This window comes from Taeniopygia guttata, chromosome 29 (assembly GCF_048771995.1).
Source record: "Taeniopygia guttata chromosome 29, bTaeGut7.mat, whole genome shotgun sequence".
In the NCBI taxonomy this organism is placed as follows: Eukaryota; Metazoa; Chordata; class Aves; order Passeriformes; family Estrildidae; genus Taeniopygia; species Taeniopygia guttata.
In genome coordinates, this window is record NC_133054.1 from 3,278,303 (window position 1) to 3,293,468 (window position 15,166).

General features: G+C 68.1%; 2 protein-coding genes across 3 annotated transcripts in view; one reads left to right on the plus strand and one right to left on the minus strand.

Annotated features, from left to right (window-relative positions):
• Positions 1-4,835, minus strand: part of KIF5A (kinesin family member 5A) — a 36,607-nt gene extending 31,772 nt beyond the window's left edge. Inside the window, exons 1-3 of the mRNA XM_072919517.1 lie at positions 3,785-4,835; positions 1,796-1,883; positions 882-955 (exon numbers count right to left, since the gene is read on the minus strand). Coding sequence (XP_072775618.1) covers positions 882-955; positions 1,796-1,883; positions 3,785-3,913 — 291 coding nt within the window. The 5' untranslated portion in view covers positions 3,914-4,835. The remainder of the gene's footprint in view (positions 1-881; positions 956-1,795; positions 1,884-3,784) is intronic.
• Positions 4,836-6,140: 1,305 nt separating this feature from the next.
• DCTN2 (dynactin subunit 2) lies at positions 6,141-14,944 on the plus strand. Of its 2 annotated transcripts, none has more exons than XM_072919536.1 (15): positions 6,141-6,159; positions 6,197-6,319; positions 6,983-7,051; positions 10,632-10,728; positions 10,830-10,891; positions 12,006-12,104; positions 12,237-12,397; positions 12,515-12,662; positions 12,737-12,814; positions 12,906-12,944; positions 13,231-13,308; positions 13,423-13,494; positions 13,582-13,684; positions 13,761-13,852; positions 14,621-14,944. In XM_072919536.1, the coding sequence occupies exons 2-15, from the start codon at positions 6,284-6,286 to the stop codon at positions 14,705-14,707; spliced, it is 1,221 nt and encodes a 406-aa protein (XP_072775637.1). In that variant the 5' UTR covers positions 6,141-6,159; positions 6,197-6,283; the 3' UTR covers positions 14,708-14,944. The 2 variants fall into 2 exon arrangements, with proteins under 2 accessions (XP_072775637.1, XP_072775638.1); XM_072919537.1 differs by having other exon boundaries at positions 6,142-6,159; positions 12,737-12,802.
• Positions 14,945-15,166: the final 222 nt, after the last annotated feature.

Sequence of the window (15,166 nt, forward strand, 5' to 3'; positions counted from 1 at the left end):
CCCCCCAATGCCCCCCGGTATCCCCAGTGCCCCCTCAGACCCCCCAGTGCCCCCCAGTACCCACCCGGTACCCCCGGTGCCCTGTGCCCCCAGTGCCCTCGGTGCTCCCCCTGGTACCCCTCAGATCCCCCGGTGCTCCCAGTGCCCCCGGTACCCCCGGTGCCCCTTCAGACCCCCAGTGCCCCCCAGTGCCCCCCAGTGCCCCCCCGGTGCCCCCGGACCCCCCCAATGCTCCCCCGGTGCTCCCCAGTGCCCCCCCGGTACTCCCCCAGTGCCCCCGGTGCCCCCGGTGCCCCCGGTGCCCCCCCGGTGCCCCCCCGGTGCCCCCCGGTGCCCTTCGGTGCCCCCCCAGTGCCCCCAGTGCCCCCAGTGCCCCCGGTGCCCCCCAATGCCCCGCCCGGTGCCCCCGGTGCCCCTCGGACTCCCACAATGCCCCCCCGGTGCCCCCCCCGGGCCCCCGATACCCCCGGTCCCCCCGGACCCTCTGATTCCCCCCGGTGCCCCGGTGCCCTCGGTACCCCCCAGTGCCCCCCCGGTACCCCCGGTGCCCCCCCAGTGTCCCCGGAGCCCCCCGGTACCCCTCAGACCGCACAATGCCCCCCCCAGTACCCCCCCCGGACCCCCAGTGCCCCCCGGTGCCCCTCCGATACCCCCAGTGCCCCCCGGTGCCCCCAGTGCCCCTCGGACCCCCCAGTACCCCTCAGACCCCCCCAGTGCTCCCCCGGTGCCCCCCTGGTACCCCCAGTGCCCCCCGGTACCCCCCCGGTGCCCCCAGTACCCCTAAGATCCCCCGGTGCCCTGGTACCCCCAGTGCCCCCCCAGTGCCTCCCCGGTGCCCCCGGTACCCCCCCGGTGCCCCCCGGTGCCCCCGGTGCCCCCACCTCCATGGTGTGGGTTTTGCCCGATGAGGTTTGTCCGTAGGCGAAGATGGTCCCGTTGTACCCGGCCAGGACATCTGGGGGGGCAGGGGGGGTTGGCACCTCGGGACCCCCAAAAACCCCCCCAAACCCCCCCCGGGACCCCCAAACAGCCCCCGGGACCCCCAAAAACAACCCCGGGACCCCCAAAAACAGCCCCGGGACCCCCAAAAACAGCCCCCGGGACCCCCAAACAGCCCCCGGGACCCCCAAACAGCCCCCGGGACCCCCAAAAACAGCCCCGGGACCCCCAAAAACACCCCCGGGACCTCCAAACACCCCCCCGGGACCTCCAAACACTGTCCCCATATTATCCCAGTCTGTCCCCAGTCTGTCCCGGTCTGTCCTGGCTGTCCCCAGTCTGTCCCAGTCTGTCCCAGTCTGTCCCCAGTCTGTCCCCAGGATGTCCCCAGGATGTCCCCATGTTATCCCGGGCTGTCCCGGGTGTCCCCAGTCTGTCCCGGGCTGTCCCCAATCTGTCCCCAGTCTGTCCCCAGTCTGTCCCCAGTCTGTCCCAGGTTATCCCGGGCTGTCCCCAGGATGTCCCCAGTCTGTCCCAGACTGTCCCCATGTTATCCCGGGCTGTCCCCATGTTATCCCGAGCTGTCCCCAGTCTGTCCCGGGTGTCCCCATGTTATCCCGGGCTGTCCCCAGCCTGTCCCATGTTATCCCGGGTTGCCCCAGTCTGTCCCGTGCTGTCCCAGACTGTCCCCATGTTATCCCAGGCTGTCCCCAGACTGTCCCGGGTGTCCCCAGGTTATCCGGGGCTGTCCCCAGCCTGTCCCCAGCCTGTCCCCAGCCTGTCCCCAGCCTGTCCCCAGACTGTCCCCAGGTTGTCCCGGGCTGTCCCGGGCTGTCCCGGGTGTCCCGCCCCTCACCCTTGACGATCTGCATGGCACACGCGTGGTACACCTGCTCCTGCGTGGTGTTCGGGGGGAACACGCGGTCAAACACGTACGGCTTGCCCTGGGGACACAGGGACACGCGTGGGGTTCAGTGACACAGGGACAGAGGGACACGCGTGGGGTGACATAGGGACAGAGGGACAGAGGGACACGCGTGGGGTTCAGGGACAGAGGGACAGAGGGACACGGGGGTGACGCAGGGACACGGGGACACGGGGGAGTGACAGAGGGACAGAGGGACACGCGTGGGGTTCAGGGACACAGGGACACGGGGGGGGGGGGACAGAGGGACACGCTTGGGGTGACACAGGGACAGAGGGACACGCGTGGGGTTCAGTGACACAGGGACACGGGGGGGTGACAGAGGGACAGAGGGACACGGGGGGGGGGACAGAGGGACACGCGTGGGGTTCAGTGACAGAGGGATACGCGTGGGGTGACACAGGGACACGTGGGGTTCAGTGACACAGGGACACGGTGGGGGGGGACACAGGGACAGAGGGACATGGGGGGTCGGTGACAGAGGGACACGAGGGGGGTGACAGACCCCACACACCCCACACACCCCACAGACCCCACACACCCCACACACCCCACACACCCCACAGACCCCCACAGACCCCCACAGACCCCACAACCCTCAGAGACCCTACGGACACACGGACACACGGACACGGGGACACACGGACGCGGGGTCCCACGGCCATGGGGACACGGGGACAGCCAGTGCAGCCGCCCCCACTCCCCCCACCCCACCCCACCGCCCCCCACCCGCAACGCCACCCCCGCAACTCCTTCCCCCGCACTGCGCCGGCAGAGCCGCACCGCGACAGCCGGGCCGGGACCCCATCCACGGACCCATCCACGGACCCCCCACGGACCCCCCATGGAACTCCCCCATCCACGGATCCCATCCACGGGGACCCCATCCACGGACCCCATCCACGGACCCACCCACGGACCCCCATCCACGGACCCCCATCCACGGACCCCCATAAACGGACCCCCCATGGAATTCCCCCATCCACGGACCCCCCAACCACGCACCCCCAATCCACGGACCCCCATCCACGGACCCACCCACGGACCCCCCCCCGTGGAATTCCCCCATCCACGGGCCCCCATCCACGGACCCCCATTGAATTCCCCCCCCACATCCACGGACCCCATCCACGGGACCCCCCATGGAATTCCCCCATCCACCGACCCCATCCACGGACCCCATCCACGGACCCCCCATGGAATTCCCCCATCCACGGACCCACCCACGGACCCCCATCCACGGACCCCATCCACGGACCCCCCATGGAATTCCCCCATCCACGGACCCATCCACGGACCCCCATCCACGGACCCCCATCCACGGACCCCCATCCACGGACCCCCCATGGAATTCCCCCATCCACGGACCCCCCACGGACCCACCCACGGACCCATCCACGGACCCCCCACGGACCCCCCATGGAATTCCCCCATCCCCGGACCCCCCCACGGACCCCCATCCACGGACCCCCCATGGAATTCCCCCATCCACGGCCCCCCCTCGATGCACGGACCCCCATCCACGCCCCCCCCCCACCCACGACCCCCTCCCCACGCCCGCAGCCCCCCCGCGCCCACACCCCGCTGCCCCCCCCGGACCATCGCCCCCTCCGGGCAAAGGGGTCGTTATGTAGGGGAGGGGGTGGCGATATTTTGGGGGGTCTCAGACGCCCCCCGGATGAACCCCTAACAAAGGGCAGGGCCGGGGGGGGGGGGGGGGGGGGATCAGCACCCCCCCCGCGGCTGTTTTGGGGGGCGTTTCTGCCCAGTGTAAACATCCCCCCCCCCCCACCCCGTTACTGGGCAAACTGGGAATGGGGGAGGGGGTGCGGCGGCAGCGGCCACACCCAGAGCAGCACTTCACCCCCCAAATTGGGGTCCCCCCACCCCTCACCCGGGGGTCCCCCCGCTTTGACTCACCCCCAGCACGACGCTGTCGTCCCCCTGGAAGACGGGCAGGAACTTGTCCCCCCGCAGGATCTCGGCCTGGTTGAGGGGCCGGAACCGGCACAGCACCTTGATGCTGCACTCGGAGCTGGGCTCGGCCATGGCGGGCTCGGGGGGCGGCCGCACGGGGGGGACACGGACACGGCACGGGGGTGGCACGGCCTAAGGCTCGGGTGGCACCGGGGCGCAGGGGGGGACCCGGGGATGGATGCCCAGCGGTGCCCGAGGGTGCGGGATGCTGCTCAGGGATGCAGGGTGGTACCCAAGATGGTACCCAGGGGTGCAGGATGCTGCTCAGGGATGCAGGGTGGTACCCAAGGTGGTACCCAGGGATGCAGGATGCTGCTCAGGGATGCTGCTCAGCACTGCAGGGTGGTACCCAGGGATGCAGGATGCGGCTCAGGGATGCAGGATGCTGCCCAAGGTGGTACCCAGGGATGCAGGATGCTGCCCGGGTGGTACCCAGGGATGCAGGATGCTGCTCAGGGACGCAGGATGCTGCCCAAGGTGGTACCCAGGGATGCAGGATGCTGCTCAGGGACGCAGGATGCTGCCCAAGGTGGTACCCAGGGATGCAGGATGCTGCTCAAAGACGCAGGATGCTGCCCAAGGTGGTACCCAGGGATGCAGGATGCTGCTCAGGGATGCTGCTCAGCACCGCAGGGTGGTACCCAGGGCTGCGGGTGGTACCCAGGGATGCAGGATGCTGCTCAGGGATGCTGCTCAGCACTGCAGGGTGGTACCCAGAGCTGCGGGTGGTACCCAGGGATGCAGGATGCTGCTCAGGGATGCAGGATGCTGCTCAGGGATGCGCTCTGCGGGCTGCAGGATGCGGGAGGCGGCGCCGGGCGGGGCTGACGCTCCGCTGCTGCCGCTGTCGCCGCTCCTGTGACCGCCGCTGTCGCCACTGCAGCCCCGGGACCGGCGGGAGGGGGAGGGGGCGGCCGCCCCCCGCGCCCCCTCCCCCGCCTTAAGGTGGAGCCGCCCGCGGCTCTTAAGGTGGACGGAGCTGGAGGGGGGGGGGCGCAGCCCCGGGGATGGACCCCCCCAAAATGCTGATTCACTGCGGGAAGGTCCTGACTCATCCCCTCCCCACTGTGGGGACCCTCCCCCGCCCCTCCGTGTGACCCCCAAACACCCGTGAGTCTGTCCCGGGTGTCCCCCCGGGTCCCCACCGTGTCCCCCCACCCCGTGTGTCCCCCTGGCGTGGCCCTGTCCCCCCCGTGTTTCCCCCCGTGTGCCCCCCGTGTGCCCCCCACGTGTGTACCCGTGCGTGTCCTCGTGTGCCCCCACCCGTGTGTCCCCCTCGGTGTCGCCCCCTGCGTCTCCCCCCCATTGTCCCCCCCACTGTCCCCCCCATTTCCCCCCCATTGTCCCCCCATTGTCCCCCCATTGTCCCCTCATTTTCCCCCCCACTTTCCCCCCCACTGTCTCCCCACTGTCCCCCCCACTGTCCCCCCACTGTCCCCCCATTGTCCCCCCATTGTCCCCCCCACTGTCCCCCCACTGCCCCCCCACTGTCCCCCCCCCACTGTCCCCCCACGGTCCCCCCATTTTCCCCCCCATTGTCCCCCCATTTTCCCCCCACTGTCCCCCCACTGTCCCCCCCATTTTCCCCCACACTGTCCCCCACTGTCCCCCCATTGTCCCCCCACTGTCCCCTCATTGTCCCCCCCATTGTCCCCCCATTGTCCCCCATTGTCCCCCCCACTGTCCCCCCATTGTCCCCCCATTTTCCCCCCCACTGTCCCCCCACTGTCCCCCCATTATCCCCCCCACCATCCCCCCCATCGTCCCCCACACTGTCCCCCCATTGTCCCCCCCACTGTCCCCCCACTGTCCCCCCCATTTTCCCCCCACTGTCCCCCCATTGTCCCCCCACTGTCCCCCCCATTTTCCCCCCACTGTCCCCCCCACTGTCCCCCCCACTGTCCCCCCCATTGTCCCCCCATTTTCCCCTCATTGTCCCCCCCCCGTCCTCCCCCACTGTCCCCCCCCGTCCTCCCCCACTGTCCCCCCACTGTCCCCCCATTTTCCCTCCCATTGTCCCCCCATCGTCCCCCCACTGTCCCCCATTGTCCCCCCCACTGTCCCCCCCATTGTCCCCCCATTGTCCCCCCATTGTCCCCCAGTGTCCCCCCATTGTCCCCCAGTGTCGCCCCCCCCGTCTGCTCCTTCAGGCCCCGCCCCCTGCCCAGTCAGGCCACGCCCACCTCTCTAAGCCACGCCCACCACGTCAGGCCCCGCCCATCCCTTCAGGCCCCGCCCCTGCGCTCTCACCTCTCGCACCGCCTCGCGCCGCTCTCGCGAGATCAGCCCCGCCCCGGCCCTGCGCGGCCATTCCGGGACCCCAAAACCGGCCCCGGTACCGACCCCGGTACCGACCCCCAAAACCGGCCCCGGTACCGACCCCCAAAACCGGCCCCGGTACCGGTACCGACCCCCAAAACCGGCCCCGGTACCGCCCCCACCATGGCCGACCCCAAGTACGCCGATCTGCCCGGCATCGTGAGTGAGGGGCCGGGCCGGGAGGAGCCGGGGCTCTGAGGGGATCGGGGGGGGGCAGGGGGTGCTGAGGGCTCTGAGGGGTCTGAGGGGGATCTGGGGGTCTGAGGGAGATCTGGGGGTCTGAGGGGATCTGGGGGTCTGAGGGGGATCTGGGGGTCTGAGGGATATCTGGGGGTCTGAGGGAGATGTGGGGGTCTGAGGGGGATTTGGGGTCTGGGGGAGATCTGGGGGTCTGAGGGGGATCTGGGGGTCTGAGGGGGATCTGGGGGTCTGAGGGGGATCTGGGGGTCTGAGGGAGATCTGGGGGTCTGAGGGGTCTGAGGGGGATCTGGGGGTCTGAGGGGGGCCAGGGGGTCTGAGGGGGATCTGGGGGTCTGAGGGAGATGTGGGGGTCTGAGGGGGATCTGGGGGTCTGAGGGGATCTGGGGGTCTGAGGGGGATCTGGGGGGTCTGAGGGGGATGTGGGGGTCTGAGGGGGATCTGGGGGTCTGAGGGGGATCTGGGGATCTGAGGGGGATCTGGGGGTCTGAGGGCACTGGGGGGGCTGAGGGGGGTCTGAGGGAGATGTGGGGGTCCGAGGGGGATCTGGGGGTCTGAGGGGGATCTGGGGGTCTGAGGGGGATCTGGGGGTCTGAGGGGGATCTGGGGGTCCTGCTGCCGCAGGCCCGCAACGAGCCCGACGTGTACGAGACCAGTGACCTGCCCGAGGATGACCAGGCCGAGTTCGAGGCGGTAAGGCCCGGCCCGTGGGGGGAACACGGCTGCACCGGACCCCCGGGACCCCCCGGCACCCCCTGGCACCCCCCGGGACCCCCCGGGACCCCCAGCACTGGCACCGTGGCAGGGAACAGCCCCCCATGCACCCGGCAGCACCACGGTGTGCACAGTGACACGTCACCCCGCGGTGACAGTGTGCCCCATGGTGACAGTGTCCCCACAGTGACAGTGTCCCCACAGTGACAGTGTCCCCACAGTGACAGTGTCCCCCCACAGTGACAGTGTCCCCATAGTGACAGTGTCCCCACGGTGACAGTGTCCCCCCACAATGACAGTGTCCCCCACAGTGACATTTTTCCCCACAGTGAGTGTCCCCCACAGTGACAGTGTCCCCACAGTGACAGTGTCCCCACAGTGACAGTGTCCCCACAGTCCCAATTTCCCCCACAGTGACAGTGTGTCCCCACAGTGACAGTGTCCCCACAGTGACATTTTTCCTCCACAGTGACAGTGTCCCCCACAGTGACAGTGTCCCCCCACGGTGACAGTGTCCCCCACAGTCCCAATGTCCCCCACAGTGACATTTTCCCCCACGGTGACAGTGTCCCCCCACAGTGACAGTGTCCCCCCAACAGTGACAGTGTCCCCACAGTGACATTTTTCTCCATAGTGACAGTGTCCCCCCCACAGTGACAGTGTCCTACAGTCCCAATTCCCCCACAGTGACAATGTCCCCCACAGTGACAGTGTCCCCACAGTGACAGTGTCCCCACAGTGACAGTGTCCCCCCCACAGTGACAGTGTCCCCCACAGTCCCAATTCCCCCACAGTGACATTTTTCCCCACAGTGACAGTGTGCCCCACGGTGACATTTTTCCCCACAGTGACAGTGTCCCCCCAGTCCCAATGTCCCCCACAGTTCCAATGTGCCCCACAGTGACAGTGTCCCCCCCACAGTGACAGTGTCCCCCACAGTCCCAATGTCCCTCACAGTGACAGTGTCCCCCACAGTGACATTTTTCCCCCACAGTCCCAGTGTCCCCACGGTGACAGTGTCCCCCCACGATGACAATGTCCCCCTGCAGTGTAGCCCCCCCATGCCCCTGTGGCACCCTGCAGTGCTCTGGGGCAGGAAGGGGAGAGCAGGACACGCCTGGGGGTCCCTGTCCTTGCTGTCCTTGTCCCCAAGAGGAACTGGGCTGTTGGTTCCACAACCCCACCTCGAGGGGAACGAGGGGGACCCCCTAAACCTGCTGTGAATACTGGGGGGCCCCCAGGCCTGGGCTGAGGCCGTTCTTGGGGGGCGCTGCCCAGGGAGTTCAGTGTGGGGCTCAGGGGACCCCCAGAGTGTGAAGTGACACAGGGCTCCATCACTGAGGGGCCCAAAGGACCCCCAGGACCCAGGGGTGACACTGGGTTCTGTCCTCCAGGGGCACGAGGGACCCTCCATGTGCTCTGTCTTTGAGGCCACATGGCAGGGAGGACCCCCACAGGTGTGGGGTGACCCCCAGATGTGCTGGGGAGGACATTGGGGGTTCAGGGGTCTCGGTGCCAATGAGCCAGTGAGGGGGTGCCCGGCCTTGGGGGTGCAGCCACCCTCTGCTGTCAGTGCCGTTGGTGTTTTTGGGGTCTGGGAGATTGGCACAGGTCCCTGGCATGGAGCAGGGGCCCACCAGGTACCCCCAAATCCTGAGGGGGGCAAAGAGACCCCCCGGCTGTGAGAGCAGAGCAGCAGGATGGGCTGAAACAGGCTTTGAGCCCAAAATCATGAGAAGATATGTGGCCCCTACTGTGGTGGGAGGCCAGGGATAGGGGGTCCTAAGCCCCCCCTGCCTCGAGGAGCCCTTCACCAGCTCTGGGATGTTGGGGGGTCCTTCCTCCCCCTCGGGGAGCCCCCCCAAACTGACCAGGGCTCCCCCGCTTTCCCCCCGCTCCCGCCTGGCCTGGACTCAGTTTGCACAAGTAAGCGCGGCCCTGCTTTGGGGTGCATGTGGGGGGCACTGCTGCATGTGCATGGGGGTCCCTGCGCTGTCCCCTCAGGGGTCCCCCTGCTGCACTGGGGGTTTTGGGGTGCCTTGCGCTGCCCCCCTGCTCTGCCTTGCCCTCTGCATCCTCTGCCTGCACTGCCCACCCGGCCTTGGGACCCCCAGGACCCCCCGGGACCCCTGGGCTGGGTCTCATTGCCCTGGGGACTCTGCCTGGGCATTGCTGGGGCAGCTCCCGGCCCTTCAGAGCCCCCCAGGCTCCTCGGGGGTCCCACTGAGTGTTGGGGTGCTGTGGGGCAGCACTTGGCTCCACTCACACTCCCCTGGGTAAGAGCCAGAGCTCCTGAGGAGAGTTATGGGGTGATCCCCAAAACTCCGGCCATGTCCTGCTGCCCCATCCCTGCTGTCCCAGCTCTGCCCCTCGTCCTGCAGGGGTCCCAGCCCTCGGGGGTCCCCATCCCGTGGGGTTCCCTGTCCCGCAGGGGTCCCCAGCCCTCGGGGGGGCGGCGGGCGCGGGCCGGACCTTCTAACGCGGATTTTGTCTCTCTCTCCCCTCTCTAACCTTGCTCTGACTTTCTCACCTCTGGGAAACGCCAGGAGCTGGTAAGCGCCCATCTCCCGGCCGCTGTCACTGTCCCTCAGCCACTGTCACCCGCTGCCACCCACCGCAGCCCCCTAACGCTGCCTCCCGCCGCTCTCACTCCCCGCAGCAAACCACCCGGGCCGGAGCCAGGAGGGGCTGGAGAGGGGCACCTGGGGGTCCTTTGGGTGCCCCCAGAGCCACCCTTGATGGCAGCAGGGGGTGAGGGGAGCCTGGACACCCCGGCTGTGCCCACCCTGCCTGGCACAGGGCATGGCCCCCTGCTCTGGGGGTCTGGGGGCTTATGCCCCCCACTGCCCCCCATGGGGGGATCAGCCCAAAAGGCAGCCAGAGGGCAGTGACAGCCCCAGGGGATCGCCCTGGGGAGGAGCTTGTCCTGCCAAAACACAGCTGGGGGACAGTGACAGTCCCACAGGGACAGGGGTCACCCTGGAGGGACCAGCATGGGTCCTGGGCCAGGCCAGGGGCTGCTGGAATGTTCCACAGTTTGGGATAGGCTGAACCTGAGCTGGGCCAGGCCAGGGGGTGCTGGAATGTTCCACAGTTTGGGATAGGCTGGACCTGAGCTGGGCCAGGCCAGGGGCTGCTGGAATGTTCCACAGTTTGGGATAGGCTGGACCTGAGCTGGGCCAGGCCAGGGGCCCAGAGTCCAGCACGTTTTTGGGGGGCACTGCCTGCTGGGCTGGCCAGACCAGGGTCCAGTGTCCCCACACTGTGCCAGGGGTCCAATGTCCCCACTCCAGACTCTTGAGGGTACCTCCCATGGGCCAGGCCAGCGGGGCTGTGATGTCCCCACCCTGGAGCCTTGGGGACGTGCCACATCGCTGCCAGCAGAGCCCTCTCTGGGCCACACCGGGGGCCTGTGCCATGTGCTGGGGGTGGTGGCAGCCCTGGGGCTCCCTTGTGCCCATCCCTGTCGTGCTGGGGGAGGTGGTGGCAGTGTGGGAGCACCCTGTCCCTGTCCCTGTCCCTGTCCCTGTCCCCATCCCTGACGTGGCTCTGTGCGCAGGAGGAGCTGAGCAGCACCAGCGTGGAGCACCTGATCATCAACCCCAACGCCGCCTACGAGAAATTCCGGGACAAGCGCCTGGGCACCGAGGGTGTGGGTGAGCTGGGGGGGCCGGGGGGGCTGGGGATGGGTCTGGGGACCACCGGGGCGCCGAGCCCCCCGAGCTGTGCGGGGTCACACCGGCTCTGCCTCTTCCAGATTTCTCGGACCGCATCGGCCGGACACGGACCACGGGTTACGAGGCTGGGGAGTATGAGATGGTGAGTGGGCAGGGGGCACCCCCTCCTCCCCACGCTGTGCTGGGGACACCCCTGCGTGCCACAGGTCCCATGGGACCCCCAGGGTCACCTGCTGCAGCCCCTGGCCCTGCCTCACAGGAGCCCTGTCCCAACCACAGAGCCCCAAGGGTGCTCAGGAGAGCACTGGTCACCAAGTCCTGGATGACCCAGGGGTCCCAGGGTGGGTCTGGGGATGGACCCAGGGGTCCCAGGGTGGGTCTGGGGATGGACCTGGGGGTCCCAGGATAATCCTGCCTGGCTCACGTTCAGCTGGGTGTCCCCCAGGACCCCCAGACCTTTCCTGGGTACCCCCTGCCTTGTCCTGGTGCTGGGGTCTGTTTGCCCTCGCTGTCCCCTCACTGACTCTGTGAAGTTCTGTCACCCCAATTCCCTGGGCTGTCCTCTGGTCCCTCAGGACCCCCACAGGGTGGGCTGCAGTCCCTGTCACCCAGGGCCAGAGGGGAGAAGGTGGCTGAGGATCACCTGGCTGCTTGGCCTGCTCAGAGGGGGTGACACCTGTGTCCCCTGGCCTGTCACTGCGGCCTGTCACCCCACACCAGCCCAGCTCAGGTTTGCTCTGGGAACAGCTGGGTTTGGGCAAAGATCAGGAAACCCCCACATTCCATGGGGAGCATGCCAGAACCACCCCCACAGCTTCAGAGCTCCGGGTGAGGAGGAGGAAGAGGAGGAGGAGGAGGAGGAGGAGGAGGAGGAGGAGCTCTGTGGGCACTGAGATGAGGAGATCCATGGGGTGGTAATGAGGAGCTTCGTGTGGGTGAGGATGAGGAGTTCCATGGGTGTGAAGATGAGCTTCATGAGGATGTAGGTGGGGAGCTCTGAGGATGAAGATGAGGAGCTCTGTGAGGATGAAGATGAGCTCCAGTGCAGCCCCTCTCCCTGTGGGTTCAGGACTCTCCTGCCCTGCCCTGCTGACCGTGTCAGGTTCCCTATAGGTGTCACCTGAGCTTCTGTCACCTGAGGCTGCTCTGACCTGTCCCTGGAGGTCTCACCTGCTCCTTCTGCTTGGTGCCAGGTGCTGCCAGCACCTGTGAGCCCCCTGGCCCCCCATGAGCCCCCCGACCCATTTCTCCCACAGCTGGGTGAAGGTCTTGGTGCCAAGGAGACGCCGCAGCAGCGATTCCAGCGGTTGCAGCACGAGGTGCAGGAGCTGCTCCGGGATGTGGAGCAGATCCAGGTGAGCTCCCACCTGTGCTGGGGCAGGGCTTTGGGGTGACATAGCAGCTGTGTGTGCAGGTGAGCCCCCACCTGCCCCAGGGTGTGCCCCAGGGTGTGTCCTGCGGGTGACACGGTCCCTGTGTGTCCCCAGAGCTCAGTGAAGGAGTCGGGGGCCGAGGAGGAGCTCACGCCCATGGCTCTGGCCAGGCAGGTGGAGGTGCTGAAGCAGCAGCTGCTCAGCTCCCACCTGGAGAAGGTTCTGGGCCCTGGTGCCGCCGTCGACTTCGCCGATCCCGAGGGTGCCCTGGCCAAGTGAGTGGGGCACGCAACCCCAGGGGGGCACAGTGGGGCTGGGACAGGGCCGTGCCCAGCTTGTCCCCTTCCTGCTGTGTCCCTGTGCCCACCGTGTCCCCTCCTGGCTGTCCCCAGGCGGCTCCTGCAGCAGCTGGAGGTGGCCAAGTGCAGCAAAGCCGCGCCAGGGAAGGGCCCCACACGGACCCCTGCCCCTGCCGGCGACGCCGTCACCTTCGAGCTCTACTGGAGGCCAGAGCAGGACCAGTTTGCCCAGTCTGCCAAGGTGAGTGGGGGGCTGCTGGCCCCACAAGGGCATCCTGGGGCGGGACCCAGCCCTGCTCACCCCAAACCCCGCAGGTGTCAGAGCTGGAGAAGCGGCTGGCGCTGCTGGAGGCGGCCGTGAGGTGTGAGCCTGACAGCCAGGTGGGTGCCCAGGTGAGGGGGCTGCCCTGCCTCCCTCTGCCCCTTTCCACCCCTGTCCTTTATCTGTGCCCTCCTGCCCCACTGACACCATTTCCCCCCACAGAACCCACTGCTGGTGGGGCTGAAGGGCTCCAGTCTCATGGTGAGTCAGGCAAGGGGGGCTTTGGGGGAGCCGCTGTCCCCCCTGTCCCCAGTGCTTTGGGGGGCTGCTGTACCCCCCTCACTGCCCCCCCTGCCCCCAGTGCTTTGGGGGGCTGCTGTACCCCCCTCACCTGCCCCCCTGCCCCCAGTGCTTTGGGGGGCTGCTGTACCCCCCTGCCCCCAGTGCTTTGGGGGGCTGCTGTACCCCCCTCACCTGTCCCCCCCTGCCCCCAGTGCTTTGGGGGGCTGCTGTACCCCCCTCACCTGCCCCCCTGCCCCCTCCCCAGGACACGGTGCAGGTGCTGCAGGCCAAGGTGAACGTTCTGGACGTGGCTGTGCTGGACCAGGTGGAGGCTCGGCTGCAGGTGAGGGGAGCTGGGGGGCACTGCTGAAATTGGGGTGCACTGCTGAAACAGGGAGACATTACTGGGTTTGGGGCTCTCTGCTGGATTTGGGGTTTCTTTCTCCCCCCACGCCAGAGCGTCCTGGGGAAGGTGAACGAGATCGCCAAGCACAAGGCCACGGTGCAGGACGCTGACACGCAGAGCAAGGTACGAGCTGTGGGGCCCAGAGGCCATGAGGGGATCCAAAAAAGCCCCCCCAAGGCTGTGCTGAGCCCCCCAACTGCTGCCCCCCAGATCCACCAGCTGTACGAGACGCTGCAGAGCTGGGACGCCGTGGCCAGCGCCCTGCCCGACGTCGTGCATCGCTTGGTGACCCTGAGGGACCTGCACGAGCAAGGTGAGGGCCAGAGGGGCTGGGGGACACCAGGTGGGGGTCACCGCCCTCCCCAGCACTCAGGTGTGTCCCCCTCCAGCCACCCAGTTCGGGCAGGTGCTGGTGCACCTTGACACAACGCAGCAGGAGATCGCGGGGGCTCTCAAGGACAACACGGTGCTGTTGGCCGAGGTGGGTCCCCCTGGCCCCCCACTGCCCCACATCACCCCATCACCCCATCACCCCTTCCCCACTGCCCCACATCACCCCATCACCCCATCACCCCATCCCCACTGCCCCCCATCACCCCATCTGCCCCATCACCCCATCTGCCCCATCACCCCATCCCCACTGCCCCCCATCACCCCATCCCCACTGTCCCCATCACCCCATCTGCCCCATCACCCCATCCCCACTGCCCCCCATCACGCCATCCACCCCATCCCCACTGCCCCCCATCACCCCATCCGCCCCATCACCCCTTCCCCACTGCCCCCCATCACCCCCTCACCCCATCCCCACTGCCCCCCATCACCCTATCCCCACTGCCCCCCATCACGCCACCTGCCCCCTCACCCCATCCCCACTGCCCCCCATCACCCCATCCCCACTGCCCTATCACCCCATGCACCCCATCACCCCATCCCCACTTTCCCCATCACCCCATCCGCCCCATCACCCCATCCCCACTGCCCCCCATCACCCCGTCCGCCCCAACCCCTTCCCTACTGTCCCCCCTCACCCCATCTGCCCCATCACCCCATCCCCACTGTCCCCATCACCCCATCTGCCCCATCACCCCATCCCCACTGCCCCCCATCACCCCATCACCCCATCTCCACTGCCCCCCATCACCCCATCCACCCCATCACCCCATCTCCACTGCCCCCCATCACCCCACCTGCCCCATCACCCCATCTCCACTGCCCCCCATCACCCCAACCCCACCTGCCCCCCCAGGTGCAGAAGACAATGAAGGACAACCTGGCCATCGTCGAGGACAACTTTGCCGACATCGATGCCCGCATCAAGCGGCTGCAGAAGTGACGAGACCCCGGGACACCCCCTGGGGGTCCCCCGAGGATGTCCCTGCGCCCCCTCCCCGCGCCCCCCTGGGCTCTGTGACCCCCCCAGCAGGTCCCAGCTGCTGCTTGTAAATACCCTGGCTCTGTCCCCACCTCTGCACCCCTCAGTCCCCACGGGGGGTCCTCCGTGTCCCCCCTGCTCCATCCCCAGCTGTGGGTCTGTGGTGCCCCCCGTACCCCAATAAACAGCTCAGCCCCCCGTGTGTGTGTCACCATCTCGGATGGGGGCGGGAGCAGGGCCCCCCAAACTGGGGGTGGGCAGTGCTGCGACTGGGGGGACACCCCCACAAGGTGAGGGGCTGGGGGGCAGCTGGGGAGGGGTCCCAGGTGTGTCCCCCAGACCCTCACAGGGGTCCTGCAGCCCCCCACCCCACAAGTGCCATGGGCTCCCCTGGTTCCCCCCCGAGCCCCGGTGCCCCCC